Genomic DNA, 23,841 nt, shown 5'->3' on the forward strand with positions numbered 1-23,841 from the left:
GTTCCGTGATGGAGCTTGTAAGTCAAATCAATTTTCCCCATTGAAATGAAAGGAAAAGCCATTAATCCGTTCCGGATCGCAAAAATCTCTCACTGATTTCACTGGGGATGGCGTTGCCCCATTGAAAGCAATAGGACGCCAGCACCCCCGCAGTGTTTTTCGGGGAAGGGCTTTTAATATAAGCCCTTCCCTGAAATCATCCCTAGCTGTAGTAAAAAAAAATTAAAAATCTATACTCACCTGTCTGCCGGTCTAGCCACCACTTGTTCTTCCTGCACTGCTCTGAAGCATTTCAGCGGGCAGGGATTAAAAATGCATGGATAAAAAGCAGCAGCTAGACACACCTGAGCCCCGGCAGCGGTGGACAGGTGAGTATAGATTTTTTTACTACAGCTAGGGATGATTTTCAGGGAAGGGCTTATATTTATCCCACTACCCCCCGCCGCCTCCCCGGACGAGAATGCAGTTACTCGAGAAGAGCGACGCTTGCTCGAGTAACTACCTTATCAAGCGTGCTCGCTCATCTCTACTTGTAACCCAAGTTTTTGCTCTTAAATCAGAGCAAAAATTCTGGAGAGAGCCTGCTCTCAAGTCAAAAAGCTCGTAAGCTGAGGCACTCTTAACCCAAGGTATCACTGTACTTAAATGCCTGTCCTTCCTGGGTCATACCTTTTGACAAAAAGTTTCATCAAAGCCAGCTTTATATGAAGAGTGGAAGAAGAACATCTTTTGGGTCCACGAGAGGCTCGGCAACGACATTTTTCTCGGTAAAGTCGAGATTTCTTGCAGGCCAGTCCGCTTAAATGTAATGTGATTTCCTATCCCTACTGTCCCACGTACATAAAAAGCAACAGCATTTAGTGTACCCCAATTGCATTCCTAAGAGTACAGTGATGACTTTTAGATCGCCACAGATTTTCCACTTGTGTTCAGCATATTTGATTGAGTCGAGGAGGGCTGTCATGTTTGCATAAGTTCCCTTCATGTGAACTGCATGACCAACAGGAATAGAAGGAAGACTGTTGCCGTTGTGAAGTAATACAGCTTTCAAACTAAGCTTGGAAGAGTCTATCAATAGCCTCTATTCAGTTGGATCATGGTTCAAATTCAAACATCTTATCAAGCCATTAACGTCGCAGGAAACAACCAGATTGTTTTTCTTCTTCAAAAAAGGAAGCAGATCCCTCTGATGTTCTCTCTGAGACCCTGACATCACGTTGAAGAAGATTCCATTGCTGTAGTCTTGACCCTAGAGGTTCCGCCTTCTCCTTTGACAAGTCAAGGTCTTGAATGAGCTCACTGAATTCCGCTTGACCCAGTCTGTGCAGTGTATCATCTTTTACCTCAGTCAGGGTCATGGGATGTGGAAGGCTTGTTGGGTTCTTCTATTTCCACACTTTCTTCATTTTCTACTTCAAGCTCATAATGTTGGGGTGGAGTAGGAACTGGTAAACTATCTGAATATGGAATAGGTCGAATAGCAGATGGAAGATTCGCGTATGGTTTGTAGGTTCCCACCAAACCACAGGCACAGCAAAAGCCATAGATTGTTTTTTTTTTATTTTTTAGCCATTCTCGTAGTTTAAGTGAACAAGAGTTGCAACATATATGTGGAGCCCATGACTTATCCTGGTCCTCTACCTTCATCCCAAAATAATTATGAAAGGCAGTCTTCACAAGAGGCATCAGATTGCGTTTCTGTGATGAAAATGTTATTTCACCACAAATGTAACAAAAATTATTCACTAAATTTACACATTTTCGTGGCATTTTGATATAGCAAATTCCGCACTTTAAAAGCACTCCAAAACCAGAAATTCTAAAAAAAAGAAACTGAAACAATATGAAACTCAGTCATAGCAACATTTATTATGTTTATAACCTACAAACCTATGGAGAACATTGTGTTTTGTCAAAAAAATAAAAATAAATAAATACCCACAAAATAAACACGTAAACTCTAAAAAATGACACGTCACTGTATCTCAAAAGCAAGAGCTAATCGGTCATTCTTATGGTGAGTTTTGAATTCAGCAGATGGAAATACATAAGATTACGCTAATTTTGAGCCCGAAACAAAATCATCATTGGGCAGTGTAATTGATATTAAATTTGTACATCTCCTAAATGGTTCAAAAAACACTAAAGTTTTTTAAATGTGCGCCCAGAATAAAGTAAACGGATGGAAATGTATATCTTATCAAAAATTTGTACAGTAGGTTTGCACATATTTTAGATATTGCAGTTTAAAATGTGAAAGAAATAATCAGTTTTTTTCCCAAAATTTTCCCACTTTTGGCACTTTTAATAAATCTACACATTCTATTTTTCCCACCTAAATGAAGTACAATATGTAGCGAAAAAACAATGTCAGAATCACTTGGATATGCAAAACCTTTACGGAGTTATTCTATGTTAAAGTGACACATGTCAGATTTCCAAAATTTGGCTTGGTCATTAAGGCACAAGCAGACTTGGTCACTAAGGGGTTAATAATCTAATAGCTACAGCCGGTACTCACTATTCCAGTAGCTGCAACTGATTCCATTGTACCTCCTTCCAGTATAGGTCACAGTAGTAAGCACAGAAGTTCTATAGAGTCCCCTGTAATTAATCTACTATAAATGATGGGGTCTTCAGATTTTACCAAACAGTGGCCAACCCCTGTAATACAGACCCATATATTACATTCCAGCCACTGCGTGCCTTCTCTGCTCATCAGGAGCAATTTGTAACTCCTGCCGGGAGAGATGGAGCGCTGTGCTGTCAGGATCATTTTGCTGCTGAAAGAATGAATTGTGAAAGCTGACAAAAAAGCAGCCCTGGCCACCAGGCTTTGTCCAGCCCTGGTCTAGAAGCATGTACACGGAATCACCACAGGCTTGAAAGAAAACTTTTAATTTCATTGTACATAATGTACCTATTGTTTGATGTAACAGAAAATAATGCAAACCAATTTTTTTTTTATTTTTCTGTTTTTAGATGTCCTTGGTAGATTTGGGAAAAAAGCTTTTAGAGGCTGCTCGAGCCGGTCAGGATGATGAAGTTCGTATTTTAATGGCAAATGGAGCACCTTTTACTACAGACTGGGTAAGTAACCATGTAGTGATTGTATAATCCTTACAGGGATTTAAATTGTTGGTGTACTTTAGCTTCTCGCTGTTCTTGAAATTTCAGCTTTTAGGGTTTTTACACAGACAGTGTTTTTCGAAAACCATGTGGAGTTTTTGATGCAGATCCAACAAGAAGCATCAGGCTTTTTTCTTTTATATTTCCCATTTCCTTTCAATCTATTTCTGGCTTTGGGCAAAAAAAAACATGCTTTACTATATAGGTATCCTATGTGGACACCACATGGTGGCATTTCCATAGTACATGCTTTACAGCATCAGTGTTCCTGATATTTCTGTGTGCATATGTCCTTATGTAGAGCTTAGATGTAGTGTTTTCTGTCATTAGTGTATTGAACTTAAAGGGAATCAGTCATGTCCTCACAGCATCAGTTAGGAAAAGTGACAGAGAGCTGAGTGATGTATTTTTATTTTTTTTAAATGCTCCCACAACCCAGCGCTGTGGCCCTCCAAAGATCATGTGGTTCTGCAAAATCCGACTTTTCAGAGTCCTGTGCATGCAATCTTCCATACAATGTCTATGAGAGAAACTTGCTCACAGGACTCCGATGGCCGACAGGTTGTCATGGCAATAGGACACCAGGTACAAGCGCCCTGCTTTGCCATTGCCTATGATCGCTATTGCAAGCGATAAGGAATTGCAGGACAGAAGTCCTGCAATGCTTTATCATAGCGATCATATGTGTTATGGTAGAAGTTCCCTACAGGGACATAAATTGTGTTTTAAAAAAAAACAAAACACAACTACTTTTCTCCCTATTAGTATAAAAAAAATTAAAATCCCACGTAACAACTAATACAGCAAGTTGGACACACTATTTTTCCTGCACGGCAAAAAGCGTTAAAAAAAAAACTAAGGCAAAAAGCTTATCTTTTTTTCATTTTACCTCCCAAAAAAAAGCTATAAAATTGATTTAAAAATGTACAGTATGTACCCCAAAATGGTACCCATAAAAAGTACAACTCGTCACGCAAAAAAAGCCCTCTCAGAGCTCCATCCATGGAAAAAAAATTATAGGACTTTGAATGCAGACATTTTTAGAAAAAAAAAATAATTTCCAAAAAAATGTTGCTTTTTTATTGCAGAAAAGTGGAAAAACCTAAAAAAATATTTTTTTTAAAATTTGGTATCGTTACAATTGTACCGACCTGCAGAAAAAATGTATTGTCATAGTGTACTTGTTATGTATGCAAAGCAAAACACAAGGTGTACACTGTGTATCATGCAGTCTTTTGAAAGATGAGTGAAACACATTCAAATGGATTCAGCGGCTTAATGATGGTTTTTATGTAGAGCTGAAATCCATAGTTGAAACAAAAAGTACACGATGCCCGCGTTTATGTGAAACAATTATCGCAAATCTTTGGCCATTTGGACTAATTTTGCACAATAATCGCAGTGTGTAAAAGGGCCTTTAGGCTGCTCCTCAGCCCTGGCTCAACAGCAACATGCGAGTGTGGTACGTCCACTGCTTTTACAAAAGTCTGTCTAACTTGAGGCACCCTTTATCTGTCAAAACACTTATAGAGCCCTCTAGTGGCCATATCTGTTACTGGTTTACCACAGTACATAATGGTTTTTCTTATGTTTGTATAATTACAGCTTGGAACATCTCCCCTTCATCTAGCAGCCCAGTATGGTCATTATTCAACAACTGAAGTGCTACTTAGAGCTGGAGTGAGCAGAGATGCACGTACAAAAGTTGATAGAACTCCTCTTCACATGGCTGCCTCAGAAGGGCATGCAAATATAGTAGAAGTGTTATTAAAGGTAAGACATTCAAGGATATATTTCACTACATAAAATACGTATATTTAATGACTTTTATTTTGTATCCCTCATTCATTGTTTTTTAATGCAAATAAAATTTAAGTAGCATTATAAAATTACTTTATTATGTTGCCTTCATACGAGCGTATATACGCAGCTATTTACCCACGTAAATACGCCGGCCATACGCTGGTAAATAGCTGCGTATATATGCTTGTGTGAATACAGCCAGAGGCTTCATTCACACAAGCTTATATCGGCCGAGATTAGCACACTAGCTCCCGCTCTATCTTGCCCCCTCCCATTACAAACAGAGGGTAAGGGGCAGAGAGAAGAAGGGAGTTTGGCAGAGCTAAGCTGTCTCCCTCTGCCCGACAGTACCCTGGGTGTGGCGTTTACACGCCAAAGTTGGCCGTCTTAACAGGCGCATAAACGGGAGATGCAGCAATGACTTGGTCACGGCTGCCTCTCGTTCATGTGGTTTTTCATCCACGCTGTGGCCGTGACACAGCCGGACTAAAATCACAGCGCCCGTGTGAAAGAGCCCTTACAGAAATGAATATCCTAATTTACACAGATGAATTATATGTAATTAGGCTTGTTATCGATCATCTGTATGTATGGCTCTGTTAAAAGCCATATATTTTTGCAGTACAAGACTGTTTCTGGGGCAGCAAACTGATGATGGATTTTTTTTTTTTATTAGTTTGTCCACATTCACACAGCAGTACAGTATTTTACATCACTACTTGTAAGCCAAAAGCATGAGTCTAAAACATTGAAGAGGTGCAACTCTTTTAGGTTTTTCTTTGTGCAGGTTCCACTTCTAGTACTGCCATATACTGCCATATGAAGGTGGTCATGAGCAAGCTTAATGCAACCAGACAAACCAAGATAGCTGTACCACTTCTCTGATTACCTTATGTACATTGTGCATTGGTAGTCTTAAGACACTATGATTGGATAGCACTGCTCAAGTAAGCAGCACTGGCCAATCGAAGAAGCATGTAATTTTTTAGACTACTAATCCAGTGGGCCCCATTATAAATTAATGGAGTCTGTCTGGATTGATCGAGATCAATTTGATAAATGATCCAGCGTAGCAGGCATTGATACTAATGTGAACAGAGCCATACCTGTAGCATTTTTTCCTTTTGAAACATAATTTTTTTCCTCCACCTTTCCCTTTAGCATGGTGCTGACATTAATGCCAAAGATATGTTGAAGATGACTGCTCTCCACTGGGCAACAGAGCACAATCACCAAGAAGTAGTAGAACTTCTAATAAAGTATGGAGCAGATGTACATAGTCAAAGCAAGTTCTGTAAAACTGCATTTGATATCTCTATGGATAATGGAAATGAAGATCTTGCAGAAATACTTCAGGTGGGTTTACATCAATGAGTTGTATGGATTTTATTGCTGCTGTGTAATTTTCTTTGTTTAATTAGCGTGACAATGTATACATTACTTGCCCTGTGGTTTAGTTACATTGTGAGTGCACTACATGTTCGCTATTATTCCTTAAAATACTTCTGACTGCTCACAAGAATGCTATGTGGTCCACTGTCCATTTCTGTAACTGAAGATTAAAACCTAACATAAGCCCTTTTGGCACTTGTGATGAGAGGCATAACTTCGTAATCAATATACACCACACCGACTAGTTTCTTCAGGCCTATTTACACAGGACGATTATCGTTCAGAGTTGCTCAAATCCCCCCTCTCTTGCGGGAGTTTGAACAATAGTCGCCCACTGTAAATGCATGCAGAGACTGAACAACTAGCCACTGTAAACAGCAGTCCTTCAGTTCTGAACGAATGTCTGCTTACAGTGAATGGAGGTGGGCGGGGGGGAAGAGAGCTCCCCAAGGCACCCCGCCTCCATGCTGGCCGCACTCTGAGCAATGCTAGCGATACTCGCTCCCCGTGTAGCAGCACAGGAACAAGTTTCACTGAGATGCCCTGTCCGGTCCCTTTTGCTTACTGCATCAATGCAGTGTGACGGCCGCTACCGGTTAGTCTGTGTTACGTACTTTTGCCCACTGTGAGGGGAGTGACGACTTCTATGCCGCCGCCAGGTAAGCCACTTGCTCCAGGGGCTTTGCGACTGCAGCGCTGCCGGACAATGTATGCTATTTGGCTTTACATTTAGTCGCCTTGCAGGACCTGCAGGCCAACACCATGTCCAGCCATTCAGGTACAGGGGGTGTCGTCCCCCCCCCCCCCCCCCCCCCCCCCCCCGTTAATCTTGACTCCACCAGGAATTCCTGGTGGCGTCAAGATACACTAATACCTAGGCTTCGTTTGCCTGACAGTTCATCTTGTGTAAATGGGACTTAACTTGGTTTTTATATAGCTCCTGACTGTACAGACTTTTTTTTGGTAAAAGATAACATTCAGGTGTTTTGTGTTATAAACTTAACTATGTTTTTTATGTTTGTGTTAGATTGCAATGCAGAATCAAATTAATACAAATCCTGAAAGCCCAGACACTGTAACAATACACACAGCTACGCCTCAGTTTTTCATTGGACCTGGAGGAGTAGTAAACTTGACAGGTAAGATAAAGAAGGCAACATTTTATGCTAAAAATGTTTTTTCCCTTTGACATCATGACAGCATACATCTGGAGGTTGCTCACCTGCTGACCTGATGGGACAGGAAAAGGCAGAGCATAAAAGAAACCTCCCCTCCACCAAACACCAGTGCTTTTCCTGTCCCTTCAGGACAGCAGCGGCAGAGCTCCAGCGATGCTGTCCCATGCCGGAGGTTCCAGGGCTTACCGGTGAGCGGTGGCATCTCTCCTGGCAGCTCCGGTTACCCCAGTGGGAAGTACCTCATCTGGGAGCTAACCGGGGACTGCGTGGGCCTGGGTCCAAGTACGGGCTTTCCGGCACCACTGCGGCCGTCATTTAGGCGGCGGCCGCCATCTCTGGGTCCAGGGCCGAACAGCAGCACTTCTCAAGGGGGCGTGGCCTCGGCGGAGCACAGGGAGTGACGTGGTGACGTCGGACGCTCCGCAAGGGGCGTGACCAGGCGTAAAAGGGGCGTGGCCTACCGGAAGTGGGCGTGGCCTCGCGCGGCTGGCGCCGGATTCAATTTTTAAAGCTCCTCCGCACCAGGGAGGACGGCTGGTGCCTCTTCACGCCGGGGAATCGATCCTAAGTACAGGAGTTGATCCCACAAGCGCAGGATGTCGGCCAGAGAATCTCCAAACTGTAAGTGGTCCAGTGGGCCAACCTACAGACACCTGCACTACATACACTTCCTGACTAACAGAGTTCTCCCTTGTCATTTCAGGACGGGGATACTCAAAAACCTAGGGAGGCTAGGCGGAGGAGTAAAAAGTGTCCAGTGTGCTTGGCCAAACTCGACGACTCCTACACCAAAACATTATGTGCCGTTTGTTCTGCAAAAGTTCTGCAGGAGGAAAAATCTTCCCTTATGTCCGAAATTCGGTCGGTCGTCTGGGAAGAAGTTCAGTCCTCCCTCTCGGACCTCCAACCTGGGCCCTCAGGGGTTACACGAAGGTCTGCTCCGGCTGTGTCAGAGTCCGACTCTGACATGGCGGAAGATTTGGAGTTTGATAATCTCGGGGAAGTGTTGCAGGAGGAGAAAAAGTACCTTTTTTCCACCGCTGACATGGATCAACTTTTAAAAGCTGTACGTAGAACCATGCAGGTGGAGGAAGATGTGCAGCAACCCCGCACGGCGCAAGACGATATGTTTGCGGGATTGCTTCCACAACGGAAATCTTCGTTTCCTGTAAATGCCACACTCAAACAACTAATCCTAAACGAGTGGGATTGTGTGGATCAGGCTCCGCTAATCCCTAGGGAGTTCAAGGAGCGCCTTTTATTTGCGGGAGACGAGGTGGCGTTTCTGGACGAAACGCCGAAAGTAGATGCGGCTATCGCTATGGTGTCCAGGAAGTCTGGATTACCATTTGAAGATACGTCCCACTTAAAGGACTCCTTGGACAATAAAGTGGACATAACCATGCGTAAGGCCTGGTCCACGTCCAGCCTTATTATAAAATCCAATATCGCGGCCACTTCTGTGGCTCGCTCCATGGCGGTCTGGCTGGATCAGCTCGCGTCCCTAATTGACCAAAAAGCCTCCAGGGAAGAAATAGAGAATTGTGAGAGGAGAGCGCCAAAGTAAAAAAGACCAAGCAAATACGAACGTGGTGAGAAAAAGCTGTTACTCACCGGGTGCTCAGGTGAGACTAAGCTGAAGACATAGATCTCACCGGCACCGAAATCCTAGAAGGCATATATGTAGAAAGCTTTTCCCTTATCCATGGAGAGCCGCACAGCATCAGTTACGAGTGTCATCCAAAAATTATTGGAGCTCGTTGCAAATCGTTAGGAAAAAAGAAAAAACAAGCCTTGCGCTCGCGGGAAAAAGCAGAAAAATAGTAAATTGATTAAGTTAAATTAATCAATTTACTATTTTTCCTGCTTTTTCCCGAGAGCGCAAGGCTTGTTTTTTCTTTTTTCCTAACAACCTCCAGGGAAGAGTTTGCGAGCGGCATCCCTCTGCTACAGATGGCAACGGGGTTTCTGGCGGATGCCTCTATGGAAACGGTCCGCTTCGGAGCTCGCACGGCAGCCCTATCCAACACCGCCAGAAGGGCAGTCTGGGTAAAGGAGTGGTCGGGGGACTTAACATCCAAAAACAAGCTGTGTACCCTACCCTTTCGGGGCACACGCATTTTTGGACCAGACCTGGATCGCCTGCTGGAAAAAGCAGCTGACAAGAACCAGGGACTGCCAGCCATCAGACCACCCAAGAGACCCTTCACTCCACGTCCCTCGTCTACATACGCTGGGAAAGGGAAGACCGGAAGATGGTCTTATCCGAAGGGTGGAAGGGGTAAGACCCTTATTGTTGTCCCTCAGCCCGCATCTTCGTGCCCGGTGGGCGGTAGACTGGCTCGTTTTTCCACTAGTTGGCGTAACATAACGACTAACGAGTGGGTGCTACACCTGGTGGCGGAGGGGTACAAGATCGAACTAGTATCTCGCCTCCCTGACAGATTTATTGTAACCTCAATCCAGTCTCCAGGCCTAGAGCAGGCTCTGTTGAGAGGTGTACAGAACCTGCTGGATCTTGGCGCGGTTATCCCCGTCCCCAAGAAGGAACGGGGGAAGGGATTTTATTCTCCCCTTTTTCTGGTCCCCAAACCAGATGGTTCCCACCGCACAATAATTAACCTCAAAGAACTGAATAAATTCATTGAGTATAGGAAATTTAAAATGGAGACTATCAGAACTGCAACTCCCCTAATTGCCAGGGATAATGTAATGGCTACAATTGACCTAAAGGATGCTTACTTTCACATCCCTATTTACGCCAACTCGCAAAAGTTCCTGAGGTTTGCGCTGAGAATGGAAGGGGAAATCCGTCACTTTCAGTTTATTTGCCTCCCATTTGGAATTTCCTCTGCTCCGTGGATTTTTTCCAAGGTGGTGATAGAAATGGTTGCCTTTTTGCGCAATCGTGGGATTATTATCGTCCCCTACTTGGGCGACTTCCTGTTGGTGGCAGATTCCCCGACTATTCTGAGGTCACACTTGGGTTCCACACTTCAACTGTTTAAGGACCTGGGTTGGATTATTAATGATCTAAAATCCAACATGGAACCAGAAACCAGGAAAAAATTCCTGGGAGTCATTCTGGATTCCAGTCTCCAAAATTCGTCCCTTCCTCCTCTAAGGAAACAGCTTATTTTAGAGGAATGTTCTACTCTCTATAAAAAATCTAGAGTAACAATAAGAGACGCAATGAGGATCCTGGGGCTAATGACTTCATGTATTGGTGTGGTTCCCTGGGCCCAGTTCCATAGTCGCGGTCTCCAGTCACTAATCCTTCAGAATTGGGACAAGTTACAGTCCTCATTTGACCAGACAATCTCTATTTCTGCTAAAGCCAGATCTTCACTCCGCTGGTGGTTGTTGTCGGACAACCTGTCACGGGCATCCGAATGGAACTTGGACCCTGCAATAATAATCACAACAGATGCCAGCGCCAAAGGGTGGGGGGCCCACTTTGAAGGCGGCCATATACAGGGTACTTGGGACGCTCATGAGAGATCTGGTTCATCTAACTTTAGAGAACTTAATGCGGTGTGGAAATCCCTACGTAGCCTTCAATCGCTCTTAGGGATGAAGCATGTGAGGATCTTTTCAGATAATATGACGACAGTGTCACTCATTCGCCACCAGGGTACCACCAGGAATCCTCTACTGCAGCAGTTGGCGGGAAGGATCCTTCAGTGGGCGGAACTCACAACCAAGTCACTGTCGGCCTTTCACATAAAAGGAGCCGAGAATTCAGCTGCGGACTTTCTAAGCAGGAAGAAAGTGGACCCAGGAGAGTGGGAACTCCATCCCGAGGTGTTCAGCCTGCTTGTGACGAAATGGGGGGTACCAGAAATAGACCTATTTGCGTCAAGGGCAAATACCAAGTGCCGGCTTTTCTTTTCCCGAGGCGCGGAGAAACAGGCCTTGGGCACGGACGCTCTCTCTCACCCCTGGGTTTGGGACTTAGCGTACGCTTTTCCCCCTTTACCATTAATTCCGCTCCTACTAAGGAAATTACTGCGGTCAAGCCTGACAGTAATTTTGGTAGCACCTTATTGGCCCAAAAGATCTTGGTTTCCCCTCCTGAGATCTCTGTCAGTTGGAGAGCCTCTCCACCTTCCACTAAGACCGGACCTATTGCTGCAGGGCCCTCTTCTTTACCCGGAGGTTCACAAGTTCAGGCTTACGGCCTGGATCTTGAACGGGTAAAATTCTTGGGGAAGGGTCTTTCTCCTAACGTAATTTCCACTATTAGCGAGAGCCTTAAACCCTCGACAAAAAAGATCTCTTCCAAAGTCTGGAAAAAATTCTCGGAGTGGATGGGCCAGGACATCCAGCAGTTAGATCAGCCAGACATCCGTAAAATCCTAGATTTCCTCCAGGCGGGCCTGGATAAAGGGTTGAGTCCGAATACCCTCAAAGTCCAAGTTGCGGCTTTGGGGGCATTCTTTGATCTCGCGCTTGCGGAGCACAGGTGGATTAGGAGATTTCTTAGAGGGGCAAGTAGATTGCATCCATTTACAAGGCTTACGGCACCCCCCTGGGATCTGACCATAGTCCTTCAGGCCTTCTGCGATCCCCCATGTGAACCTATTAGAGATCTATCCATCGCCTTGCTGACGTATAAGGTAGCCCTCCTTGTGGCAGTCACGTCGGCTAGACGCGTGGGTGAAATCCAGGCCCTCTCACGAAGGGCCCCATATATGACTATTCACCCAGACAAAATAGTATTTTCTTTAGACCCGTCCTTTCAGCCTAAAGTCTTGTCAGATTTCCGCAGAGGCCCGCCAATAGTTATTCCAGCCTTCTGCCAAGATTTCAAAAACGAAAAGGAGCAGAAGCTCCATAATCTAGATGTCAAAAGAGCTGTACTAGCGTACCTTGAGGCAACGGAAAGTTTCAGAAAGACTGATAAACTTTTCGTTCAATTTCAGGGGCAGGCCAAAGGAAGGGCCGCATCTAAAGATGCGATCGCCCGGTGGCTCAGGAGAGCTGTCCAGGAGGCTTACAAGGCCAAGGGCATCCCTCCTCCAGAAGGATTGAAGGCCCACTCGATGAGAGCGGTGGCATCCTCTTGGGCAGAAAGAGCGCACGCGTCAATCGAGCAGATTTGTAACGCAGCCACGTGGACTTCTGGCCATACCTTTATTAAACACTACAGGCTGGACTTTAAATGTAGTCAGGATGCAACCTTCGGGAGGAAGGTGCTCCAAGCAGTAATCCCTCCCTAAAAAAGCCCATGCCAGTTATTTGGTATTCCTCCAGATGTATGCTGTCATGATGTCAAAGGGAAAACGGGAATTTTTCTTACCGATAATTCCCTTTCTTGAAGGCATCATGACAGCATACGGGCTTTTTCCCCCCCCTACCAACATGGTTACCCTTGTTTTGTCCAACACATGAGGTAATGTGTATGCTTATGATTTCTTTGTCTGAGGTGTGTGATGACAATAAAACACACCTTCTGGTTAAGTATTCTGTCACTGTGGTTATTTGGAACGCACTGGTGTTTGGTGGAGGGAGGTTTCTTTTATGCTCTGCCTTTTCCTGTCCCATCAGGTCAGCAGGTGAGCAACCTCCAGATGTATGCTGTCATGATGCCTTCAAGAAAGGGAATTATCGGTAAGAAAAATTCCCGTTTTTTAAAATTATTTAAAAAAAAAAATAGCTATTGTATAAAGTGTCCCCCAACAGGTCATGTTTTCAGGATATCCTTAGTATTGCACAGCTGATATAATTATCAATGTTTTAGAAATTGCCATAGGTGTCCCTATAGGATATCCTCAAATTATGACTAGTGTTGATCGTCATGATTGGCTGGGATGGCTTGTTTTTGTTTTGTTTTTGTTAGATCTGGAAAGGACTGGTTTGTTGGCTTAGCACTGCTGGAGTTATAGCTTCAACAGTGACTTTGATGGGGATTTGAACCTGAGACTCCACCACTTCAAGGCAGCAGTGCTAACCACAGGTCACTCCCGGTTGCTCATAATCTGAATTTTTCAACAATCTCTCAACGCGAATTATGATTTGTTGATGGACATTTAGAACATCTTTCTAGTCTAGTAACTGTCTGTAGTCTACATATTAACTAACAATGGTGCAAATTGCTTGTTTGAGTGTGATGAAGGAAATTTAAGTCCTTCTAAACAGTTTGTGGCTAAATGGAGCATCTACATAATTATGGAATAAGTTATTGAGTACCACCAAAGTTGGAGTTATACTTCTCTTTTGCATAGGGGAATGGGTTTATTGTTCCATTTTAACATCTGTATAAGTGGTTGGTGCGTGATTTTGAAATTGTATATGCTCCTTGCTAAAGAACTTAATTTATTTTTTTTCCTCTTTTCCTAATAAAGATGATAATGGGATATCCTCTGCAGTGCAGTTTGGCAATTCATCAACCTCTGTCTTGGCTACTTTGGCAGCACTAGCTGAAGCTTCTGCTCCATTATCTAATTCATCGGAAACACCAGGTTTGTATATAATTTATTACCAGAAAGCAAATTTAAGTTTGCAGATATTCTACATATGAAATGGTCTTCAATAAAATTATCCTGCTATATGGTGTTTACAGCTACTATGCAGGCCTGTGTATCTCCGTGGTAAAGACTACAAACAGACATAGCATTGTCTAATAATGCAGTTATACTTTTTTTTTGTGTGTGTGTGTGTCTACTACTTTTTCCTACTATACATTTGAAAAGTTAGCAAGAAGTAGGGGGCAGATGTAAAGGATTATGACTAAAAGGGGCTTTTCGAGGTTTATCAATTGATGATCTATCCTCAGGATAGGTCATGAGTAATTGATTGTGGGGGAGCTGTGACTGCAATACTAACCCAGACCACTGCAATATGGACAGAGCTGTGCTTTTATCTGTGTCTCCACTGACAGTGGTCATGGCAAACTGCTGATTGCTGGGGGTCCAGAGCAGAGGACCTTTATCAATCAACTATTGATGACCTATCCTGAGGATTGGTCATCAATAGATAAGTTACAAAAAAGCTCTTGAAGGATAACAGTACCAAGGGTTTGTATGTTGTCTGTAACTATTGGGAAACGTAGATCTGCATACAGCTCTAAACAGAAAATCGGTCCACCCTTTATGCTCTTACTTATATTTTGTAAGAATTTTTTTCTCTCCATATCCTGAGGAAACCCTTTCATTTCGAGGTGAGTTGTATTTTTCAATGGTACCAGTGAACATATTGGAAAACCTTTATAATTTTAAAAGCGTGGTGAAATTGTTTTGAGGACTTTGATTTTTGTGGCGTTCAAGGTACTTTTAAACATGATTTGTCATTCCAATTATGGCGATACCAAATTTTATATATTTTTCTTTTTTAATGGTGTACTGCATAAAAAAAAAACAAGCAAAAACCCCTTGTTTAAAAAAAATAAATATTTGCTTTATGTTGACAATCATAAAGTGATGGTGTATCCTAGTAATATACAGTGGCTTTGTAAGATGATGATAATCTTAAGAGACCATCCACAGACATCTGATCACTTATATGAAGAATTAAACAATCAACATGGCAAACTAGATAGGCAGATGAGGTATAAAGTTAAGTGTGCAAGGTGGTGAATGACTGGCTGTAATTAAGCACATAGGGGAAAATTTACTAAAGCCCATTGAAGGTCCTTTTACACGGGACGAATGTCGGGCAATCGATGCCTGACTCTTGTCCCTGTGTTTCCTCGCTCCCATGCTCCTGCATCGGAGCTAGCAGAGCTGGCTGGTTCACGGAGCGGCCAGCAGGGGGGCGGGGCAGTGCAGGAGACTTCTCTCCCCTCGCTCCCCCGCCCCTCTCCATTGAGATAACACAGCAGCCGTTCACTACTGAACGGCTGCTGTTTAAACTGAACGATGAGTGATAAGCTCCTTGCTCATCATTTATGCAGCATAAATGAATCGTTTGGAAGATTGCACAACTGCCACTTAAATCTAACGTCAAGCAAACAAACTAACGACTATTTTTATGCAGGCTGAAACTCTGCGATAAACGGCAAGTGAACGAATAGTGTACGGTGGCTTTGTGTTTATACATAACGATTATTGCTCACTTTCACTCGTTTGAACAAATTTTGAATGATCATCATTGCATGTAAATGGGCCTTAAGCCCAGCATTTCCGACACCTTGCTTAGTTGGATTTTCCCCAGCGCATTGTGCCCTGAAAACCTAAAGAGGTGCACGCCTCTTCATGCATTCAGCACAAGCTCCAAACCTTTGTGCACCTTAACAGAAACATACACCTGGTCCTGACCAGGCTTAGATTTCTGTTGTAACTTAAGCCAGCTTGTGTAGTGTAAATTATACATATATCTGTTGGTCCGGGGTGGCCACAGCTGCGGCAAGTGCCTCCCATTTTGGAAAAGTGGCAGGGATGGTGCAGAAGGCTGATAAACTGCAACATTTTTGTGCAAGTGGCCCTTGAACAAAGCTTTGCGACTTTTCTACGTCACAAAACTGGCGTATAGCATTTTTAAATGACCTTCTTAGTTTCCGCTGACAACTCAAAAAAAAAAAAATCCAACGTTAGACCCAATGCACATGACCAGATTTGCATTGCGGAACCCAGAGCGGGTGTCTGCCTCCAGATACCTGCTATAGCATTCAATGTAGAAGTGGGTTTGCATGCCCACAATCGGAAATCAATTGCGATTATTTTTTATTTATTTTTTTTCCACTCGTGGTGGGAAAATCACAGTATGCTCTATTTTTGTCTGAATTCCTTGCAGACTGCTTCCATTGAAGTCAATAGAAGCCGTCTGTCCTGCAGTCCTTCCGCAATCCTCATTGGGAAAAGGCAGTGGGATCTGCGTCATCGCCTAGCGATGAAGTGGTCACATCTGTACTGCGCATGTGTGCTGGCACATCCGCAGTACAGAAGAAAAAACATCCAGATAGATACACTGGACTCGCTGGCCGTGCACTTGGTTGGATCCTGCTGCAGAGTCCGGCACGTGGAATCCAACCCGGTTGTGTGCATTCGGCCTAAACAATCACTTTTTCACTAAATGATTGCTCATGTAAAAATGCTTTTTTTTAGGCAATAGAAAGACAATAGTTATATGACTCTTTAAAAAAAAAAAATCTGCCATGTGGATGATATTGGCTATCACAGCCAACTTTAATTTTTTATGTGGACAATTAAATGTTGTCCTCAACTCCACCTTCGTGTAAAATGGGTTTTTTTGCCTGCTACAAAGCAAATTTGGATTGTGTGTGTAACTACAGATTAAGGGGGCACAATTATGTTTATACTGCTGAATCAAAACCATAGCTTTATTTATTTTTTTTATATATTATGTTTCATTTGAATCTATTTATTCTTAGATGGCGCTTTATGTAATTTATATGTAATGTCACATAATTTTGGTTATTCCATGTCTGGAGATTGAAAGCACCTTTTATTATCAAGATGACTGTCTTTTGAGTACAATTGACTAATTAATTGTGGAGATGAAAGCTTGAATCACAGCAGGAATATCTTAGATCTCTGTCTCTGTTGTGACGTAAAAGCAAAACTTGGTATACAGAAAATGACAGAAATCAAAGGACTCATTGGTGATTTTTGAGCAGCTTGCCTTTGTGGCAGATAATTTGCAGGACAGATTGACAATTGGCTGCAGTTACCCTTACATACAGATACCGCAGCTATTTGGCTAAAGTGTATAGAAGCTGCTGTACTGCCATATGCTTTAGCTGTGTGTTTGCTATCCTCTTCTGAAATGCATTTGTTGTACCAAGTAAACTTTACAAAGTCCCGAACATTTTGTTTCTCTATAAATCGTGCTTGCAGCCTCAACCGTTCACTATGGCTTCATTTAAGGCTGCGCGACCTTTAAATGTTGATTAACTCATTTGAAGCCAGAGAATGTAGAAGAAAAAAATGAAAGAAGCATGATATGCCGTGCTCTTCTATACCACTACCCAAGATGTCTCTTCATCCCTCACATCATCGGCCCCCAACCCCTCATCCCTATCCCACAATCCCTATATCCACTTTCTTTAGGAATGCTAGTGTTTATTCGGTCCTGCCAATAAAGCTTCAATGAATTAATACAATTCACTTTAATCATTAGTTGCCTCACATGTTTCACTGCACATTCATTATTAAAAGACAAACGAACCTCTATAATCCAGAATGCTGTTTTTCCCACAAATTTATTTTAGAACCCTATATTTTTTTTTCCAACTTTGCACCATGTGGAAATGAGACTTGTTCAATTTGACACGGATCTGCACAATCCAAGGCTGACAATCTGATTTCTGCCGCAGATGTGCAGTTTGAAGGGCCATGGACCCGCACAAGAATTATCCCCATTCCATAGGGTGAATTGGCCAGCTTTTCTATGCAGAATCATTGTGTCACTACATAATTATGTATTTACTGTCATTACAATATATAGAAAGATACCATTGATTTTATTCTTTATAGACTTTTGTGCATTATATAATTTAGTGTAAAAAAATGTTGCTTGTATTATATACACCTTTTTGTATCACACTTCCAAGCCTTGTTTATAATCGTTACAAAGCAAAATATATATGTGTTCAATTACGTTCTGTTTTCATTGTGTTATCTAGTGGTAGCTACAGAAGAAGTGGTAACCGCTGAGTCAGTTGATGGTGCAATTCAACAAGTTGTTAGTTCTGGTGGGCAGCAAGTCATCACCATAGTGACAGATGGCATCCATCTTGGTAATCTTCAGTCTGCTATCCCGTCAAGTGGCATAGGTCAGCCAATTATTGTCACAATGCCGGATGGTCAACAAGGTAAGCCATTGTTAATGCAAATGTTTCTAAAAATTGCTGTGTCTTAATGAGAGATTGCACTACATATTTTTTCAGAAGAGTAAAAATAATCCCCCCGGCATTTATGAGAAGTAATTTTAGCCAAGGATGAGTACTTAACGTGCTTTAATTCAGATGAACAATACATAGGCATACATGGTGCTAAATACTTGCTATTTATGCAAAGAAACCTTACTATAACCCCTAACAATGCTTCCTTGTATAAATGGATTTAGAATTCCCTGAATTCTCTACTTTACATAAATTGCACAACATCCTAATCTTATTTTCAATGTAATATCGAAAATATGCATGAAGTCACATAAGTGACTGTAGCATAAGTCGAATGCACAGGAAAGCAGTTGCCACAGTTGGTTGTATATAGCAACCAAACACCTAACAGCTTTCATTCTGCAACTCCCACATCCGTAGTATTGCCTCCTATTCTACCCACATCAGTGATAATGCTTCCTCCCTTCCGGATAGTGCGGTTACATGGTATGACGCTTGACTACTGAGGCCAGGGATGGCACATAGTGGTCAAACGCCATTGGGCATGTGGTCGCGCTAACCAGAAGAACTACAGTGTCTGGGGGAACAAAAGATTATATTGTGTTTTTGTTAGCCTTCCCCACTTGGTATCTGTATTGTCAGGGGGTTCTGATAGCCTCAGCCCACCAGAGACTTGGGCCCAATGGCTACCACTATGGCTGGAGTTACACCCCCTATTGCATTCAGCTTTATATGTAAGTAAACGTATGAGGTTGTTTTCAAAGTGTAAATTTGCCTGTACAGGTGTTAATTAGGACTGGTGGCTGTAACAATCGATACAGTAACTATTTTGGGTCTCCATCCTTCCTTCAAATTTGTACCTAAATGTGGCTATATGCATTAGAAAGAAACAGGGAAATGGATGAACAATTGTTAATTAACTTTTATCGCTTGATGAATGATCATTTCGCAGACTCAACCATGCACATATTACATGTTGACTGTTACAAACAAGTCATTTATATACAATAACACTGAGTGACCGACAAATAATCTTTTGGGAAACATTCTTTTAAAGACTGGTTATTCGTAGACTAAAGCTGTTTTTTTTGTTTGTTTGTTTTTAATAATAATAATCTTTATTTGTATAGCGCCAACATATTCCGCAGCGCTTACATAGACAGGGGGGAATACAGAAAGACAAAATACAAACATTACAGAACCACGGTTACATATAGTAATCAGTTGATGGAAACAATAGGGGTGAGGGTCCTGCTCCAACGAGCTTACATACTACAAGTAATGGGGTGATACAGAGGGTAAAGGGGCTGGAGATGTGCACAGTATGGCGAGGTGGAGAGTGAGCGATGCTATACACATAGACAATGGTCAGACATTTAGCCGTGTGACGGCAGAAACGGTGTGACTGCAGGAGCGGTTTATGATGGCTAGCAGGGATTGCAGTCAGTAGGTCAGGGAGCATGTTATCAGGCTGCATACAGAGGGGTTTGTTTAGGGAATGCGGTATGCCTCCCTGAAGAAGTGCGTTTTTAGAGCACGCCTGAAGTTCTGCGAGTCCTGGATAGCTCGGGTAGCCTTTGGTAGTGCGTTCCAGAGGACCGCTGCTCTGGAGAAGTCTTGGAGGCGGGAATGAGAAGTTCGAATTAAAGGGGCGCTCAGTCTGGTTTCATTAGCAGAGCGGAGAGCCCGGGCTGGTTGATGGATTGAGATGAGGGAGGCGATATAGGGTGGCGCTGTACTGTGGAGGGCTTTGTGGATGAAGGTAGCGAGTTTGAATTGAATTCTGTATTTAACGGGCAGCCAGTGCAGTGACCGGCACAGGACAGAGGCGTCCGAGTAGCGGCTGGACAGGAAGATGAGCCTGGCTGCCGCATTCAGGATGGACTGGAGAGGGTAGAGTCTGGTGCAGGGGAGGACGATCTGCAACGAGTTGCAATAATCGAGCCGGGAGTGGATGAGGGCGACAATAAGCGTTTTTAACGTCTCCACAGTGAGAAAAGAGCGGATTCTTGCGATGTTCTTGAGGTGCAGCTGACCTGTTCGGGCCAGAGATTGGATGTAGGGGGCAAAAGAGAGATCAGAGTCAAATATGACCCCAAGGCAGCGGGCGTGTTGTCTAGGAGTTATGGTGGCACCACACACTGAGATGGACATGTCAGGATGAGGTCGGTTAGTGGAGGGTGGAAATACCAGTAAGTCAGTTTTAGAGAGGTTTAGTTTTAGGTAGAGAGAGGACATGGTGTTAGAGACAGCGGACAGACAGTCGGTGATGTTTTGGAGGAAGGGTGCAGAGATGTCACGGGCAGAGGTGTATAGCTGGGTGTCATCAGCATACAGGTGGTATTTGAGGCCAAAACTCCTGATGGTTTGTCCAATAGGGGCTGTGTAGATAGAGAAGAGAAGGGGGCCAAGGACCGAGCCCTGGGGGACCCCAACAGCAAGGGGAAGAGGAGGGGAGGTAGAGCCAGCAAAGGAGACTGAAAGAGCGGTCAGATAGGTAAGAGGAGAACCAGGAGAGGGCAGTGTCCTTTAGGCCGATGGAGCGTAGCATACTGAGGAGGAGTTTGTGGTCAACAGTGTCAAACGCTGCAGAAAGGTCGAGGAGGATCAGTAGGGAGTAATCGCCCCTCGATTTGGCTGTCAGTAGGTCATTGGATACCCTAGTAAGGGCAGTTTCTGTCGAGTGTTGAGGTCGGAAGCCAGACTGTAGGGGGTCTAGGAGAGAGTTCTCTGATAAGTAGCTTACAAGGCGGAAGTAAACTAGGCGTTCTAGTAGTTTGGAGATGAAGGGGAGGTTTGAGATGGGTCTGTAGTTGGCAGCATCAGTCGCGTCCAGAGTCGGTTTCTTTAGCAGTGGGGATATGATGGCGTGTTTGAAAGAAGAGGGAAAGATGCCAGAGGTCAGAGAGAGGTTGAATATAGTGGTGAGATGGGAGATGACCACTGGGGAGAAGGAACGGAGGAGGTGTGAGGGGAGAGGGTCGCTAGCGCAGGTGGTGGGGCGAGCAGAGAAGAGCAATTTGGAGACTTCTTCCTCTGTCGCTGGTCTGAGTACAGACAGTGAGCAGGAGCTAGATGCAGTGCTGACAGGACTAGGGTCAGGGCTAGTCTGGGATTGGGAAGTTATTTCCTGACGGATGTCGTCTATTTTCTTTTTGAAGTAAGCAGCCAACTCTTCAGCACTGAGATCCGTCACTGGGGGCTGCGGTTTTGGGCTGAGAAGGGAGTGAAAAGTATCAAAGAGCCGTTTAGGGTTGTGGGATAGTGAGGAGACTAGAGAGGTGAAGTAGACTTGTTTGGCGTGGTGGAGGGCGAGGTTGTAGGTTCTGAGCATGAATTTGTAGTGGAGGAAGTCTGGTGACGTTTGCGATTTCCTCCACAGCCGTTCAGCACTTCTAGAGCACCGCCGGATGAAGCGTGTATGAGGTGTGAGCCAGGGTTGCCGTGTTCTACATCGAATGGCTCGGGTTCTGGGGGGCGCTGCTTCATCCAGGGCATGTTTGAGAGCGGTTTGTAGTGAGCGGCAGCCAGGTTGGGGCAGGAGAGGAGAGAGATGGGTGACAGAGAGGACTGTAGGGATTCAGCAAAGTCCTGGGTGTGAATGGCCTTAAGGTTCCTGTAGGTACTGTAGGTAGGTGGGTCTGGAGAGATGGTAGGGAGCGTGACAGAGAAAGAGAGGAAGTTATGATCTGAGAGCGGGAGAGGGGAGTTAGTGAAGTTGGAAACAGAGCAGAGACGGAAGAAGACCAGATCAAGAGTGTTGCCATCCCTGTGAGTGGGAGAGGCTGTGAGTTGAGAGAGACCAAGGGAGGAGGTGAGCGAAAGAAGCTGTGAGCCAGATGGGGAGTTGGGGTCATTAGTGGGGATGTTAAAATCACCTAAGATGAGGGTTGGAATTTCATAGGATAGGAAGTGGGGGAGCCAGGCAGCAAAGTGGTCCAAAAACAGGCGAGGAGCACCTGGGGGGCGATAGATAACTGCTACTCGCATGGACAGCGGGCGGAAAAGCCGTAGCATATGTACCTCAAATGATGGAAAAGTGAGTGAGGGTACAGGGGGGATGACCTGGTAGGTGCATTTCGGGGAAAGAAGAGCACCTACTCCTCCGCCACGCCTGTCATCTGGTCTCGGGGTATGGGAGAACTGCAGGCCATTGTAAGACAGTGCAGCAGGGGAGGCCGTGTCAGACTGCTGGATCCACGTTTCTGTGAGAGCTAGCAGGTTTAAAGATTTAGCAGTAAAAAAGTCATGGATGGTGGGGAGTTTATTACATGCTGACTGGCAGTTCCAGAGGGCACATTTAAAGGAGTCAGGGGAGTGTATGCATGGGCTAGCAGTTGGGCTTGGGGATTTTCTTAGTGAGTCAGGTAGGGGGTGATAGCTAGGAGCAGTGGAGGGTGGGCCAGGATTGGGAGAGATATCCCCAGCAGCTAGTAGCAGCAGGATAGAGAGGGTTAGCAGTTTTTTGTCTATAGTGGGAAAATTTCAAACCTAGCCAACATCTCTTCAGACGATGACAGTCTCATTTAAAACGATCATTCATTGTTAAATGTCACCTGATGAATGATTGTTTTTGGTTTGAAATTGTCCATTTTCATCAACTTTACCCTATTGTATAAGGACACCTATAACACTTAGTGGCACACAGAAGTACAGTATTAGACTTTCCTTCCTTATAATTAGAGATGAGCAAGCACGCTCAGTAAGGTCAGTTACTCGAGCGAGTGTCGCTCATCTCGAGTAACTGCCTTCTCCCTAGCGGAGGGGGGGGGGGGGGGGGCGAGAGAATGAGAGAGATATCTCTTTCTCTCCCCAGCCGCCCTCTGCTTTCCCCACCGAGCACACTCGGGAGGAGAGGGCAGTTACTCGAGATGAGCGAGGCTCGTTTGAGTAACTGACCTTACCGAGCGTGCTCGCTCATCTCTACTTATAATGTTTCAGCTTATATTTGAGGTAGAAATGAAAGAAGTTGAATTATTTAGTGCAGTGTTCCCCAACTCCAGTCCTCAGGGACCACCAACAGGTCATGTTTTCAGGATTTCCTCAGTGTTGCACAGGTGATGTAATTATCGTCAGTCCTCAGACATTGCCACAGGTGTTCCTACCATAGGATATCCTGAAAACATGCCCTGTTGGTGGTCCCGGAGGACTGGAGTTGGGGACCCCTGATTTAGTGTGTGCAAATGTATTGCTTTCTGTACATGTATGTAGCATAGAGCATAAATAGAAATTACATCAACAGCTTTAACCTTCCAAATATACACCAAATGTTATTGAGTATACTTGCTTTTATTGTTGTAGTATTGACAGTACCAGCAACTGACATTGCAGAAGAAACTGTAATCAGTGAAGAGCCCCCTGCTAAAAGACAATGCATTGAGATCATTGAAAATCGTGTGGACTCTGCAGAGATTGAGGTAACGTCTAGTTTTGTTCTTGAATATTGGAAATCTGATTTCAAGGTATATGCTCCCTACAAGTGACCTATTAGAATCTGTAACCCTGTCCGGCTTTACTGGATTTTTTTTTTGTAGA

The 23,841-nt window shown here is 44.0% G+C and overlaps 2 protein-coding genes across 10 annotated transcripts in view; both read left to right on the forward strand.

Annotated features, from left to right (window-relative positions):
- The window catches only part of GABPB1 (GA binding protein transcription factor subunit beta 1), a 58,965-nt gene that overhangs the window by 14,547 nt on the left and 20,577 nt on the right, over positions 1-23,841 (forward strand). For 6 of the 9 annotated variants that reach the window (XM_066592656.1, XM_066592651.1, XM_066592653.1 and 3 more), the window contains exons 2-9: positions 2,983-3,090; positions 4,735-4,902; positions 6,094-6,288; positions 7,352-7,463; positions 13,053-13,115; positions 13,850-13,966; positions 18,088-18,276; positions 23,608-23,723. In XM_066592656.1, coding sequence (XP_066448753.1) covers positions 2,983-3,090; positions 4,735-4,902; positions 6,094-6,288; positions 7,352-7,463; positions 13,053-13,115; positions 13,850-13,966; positions 18,088-18,276; positions 23,608-23,723 — 1,068 coding nt within the window. The remainder of the gene's footprint in view (positions 1-2,982; positions 3,091-4,734; positions 4,903-6,093; positions 6,289-7,351; positions 7,464-13,052; positions 13,116-13,849; positions 13,967-18,087; positions 18,277-23,607; positions 23,724-23,841) is intronic. The other 3 variants (XM_066592655.1, XM_066592657.1, XM_066592652.1) reach the window with 1 other exon arrangement.
- On the forward strand, positions 8,038-10,963 carry LOC136613167 (uncharacterized). Its single transcript, XM_066594012.1, has 3 exons — positions 8,038-9,023; positions 9,416-10,150; positions 10,840-10,963. The coding sequence occupies exons 1-3, from the start codon at positions 8,350-8,352 to the stop codon at positions 10,961-10,963; spliced, it is 1,533 nt and encodes a 510-aa protein (XP_066450109.1). The 5' UTR covers positions 8,038-8,349.

The sequence above is a fragment of the Eleutherodactylus coqui genome, chromosome 2 (genome assembly GCF_035609145.1).
Source record: "Eleutherodactylus coqui strain aEleCoq1 chromosome 2, aEleCoq1.hap1, whole genome shotgun sequence".
NCBI classification, from domain to species: domain Eukaryota; kingdom Metazoa; phylum Chordata; class Amphibia; order Anura; family Eleutherodactylidae; genus Eleutherodactylus; species Eleutherodactylus coqui.

Bases quoted from the DNA above. Each gene is read 5' to 3' on its own strand.
- LOC136613167 (XM_066594012.1), top strand. From the start codon at position 8,350: ATGTCCGAAATTCGGTCGGTCGTCTGGGAAGAAGTTCAGTCCTCCCTC. The intron at 9,024-9,415 runs CTCCAGGGAAGA...TTTCCTAACAAC, and splicing joins TCCCTAATTGACCAAAAAGC to CTCCAGGGAAGAGTTTGCGA. The intron at 10,151-10,839 runs GTATAGGAAATT...TTTCTGCTAAAG, and splicing joins GAACTGAATAAATTCATTGA to CCAGATCTTCACTCCGCTGG.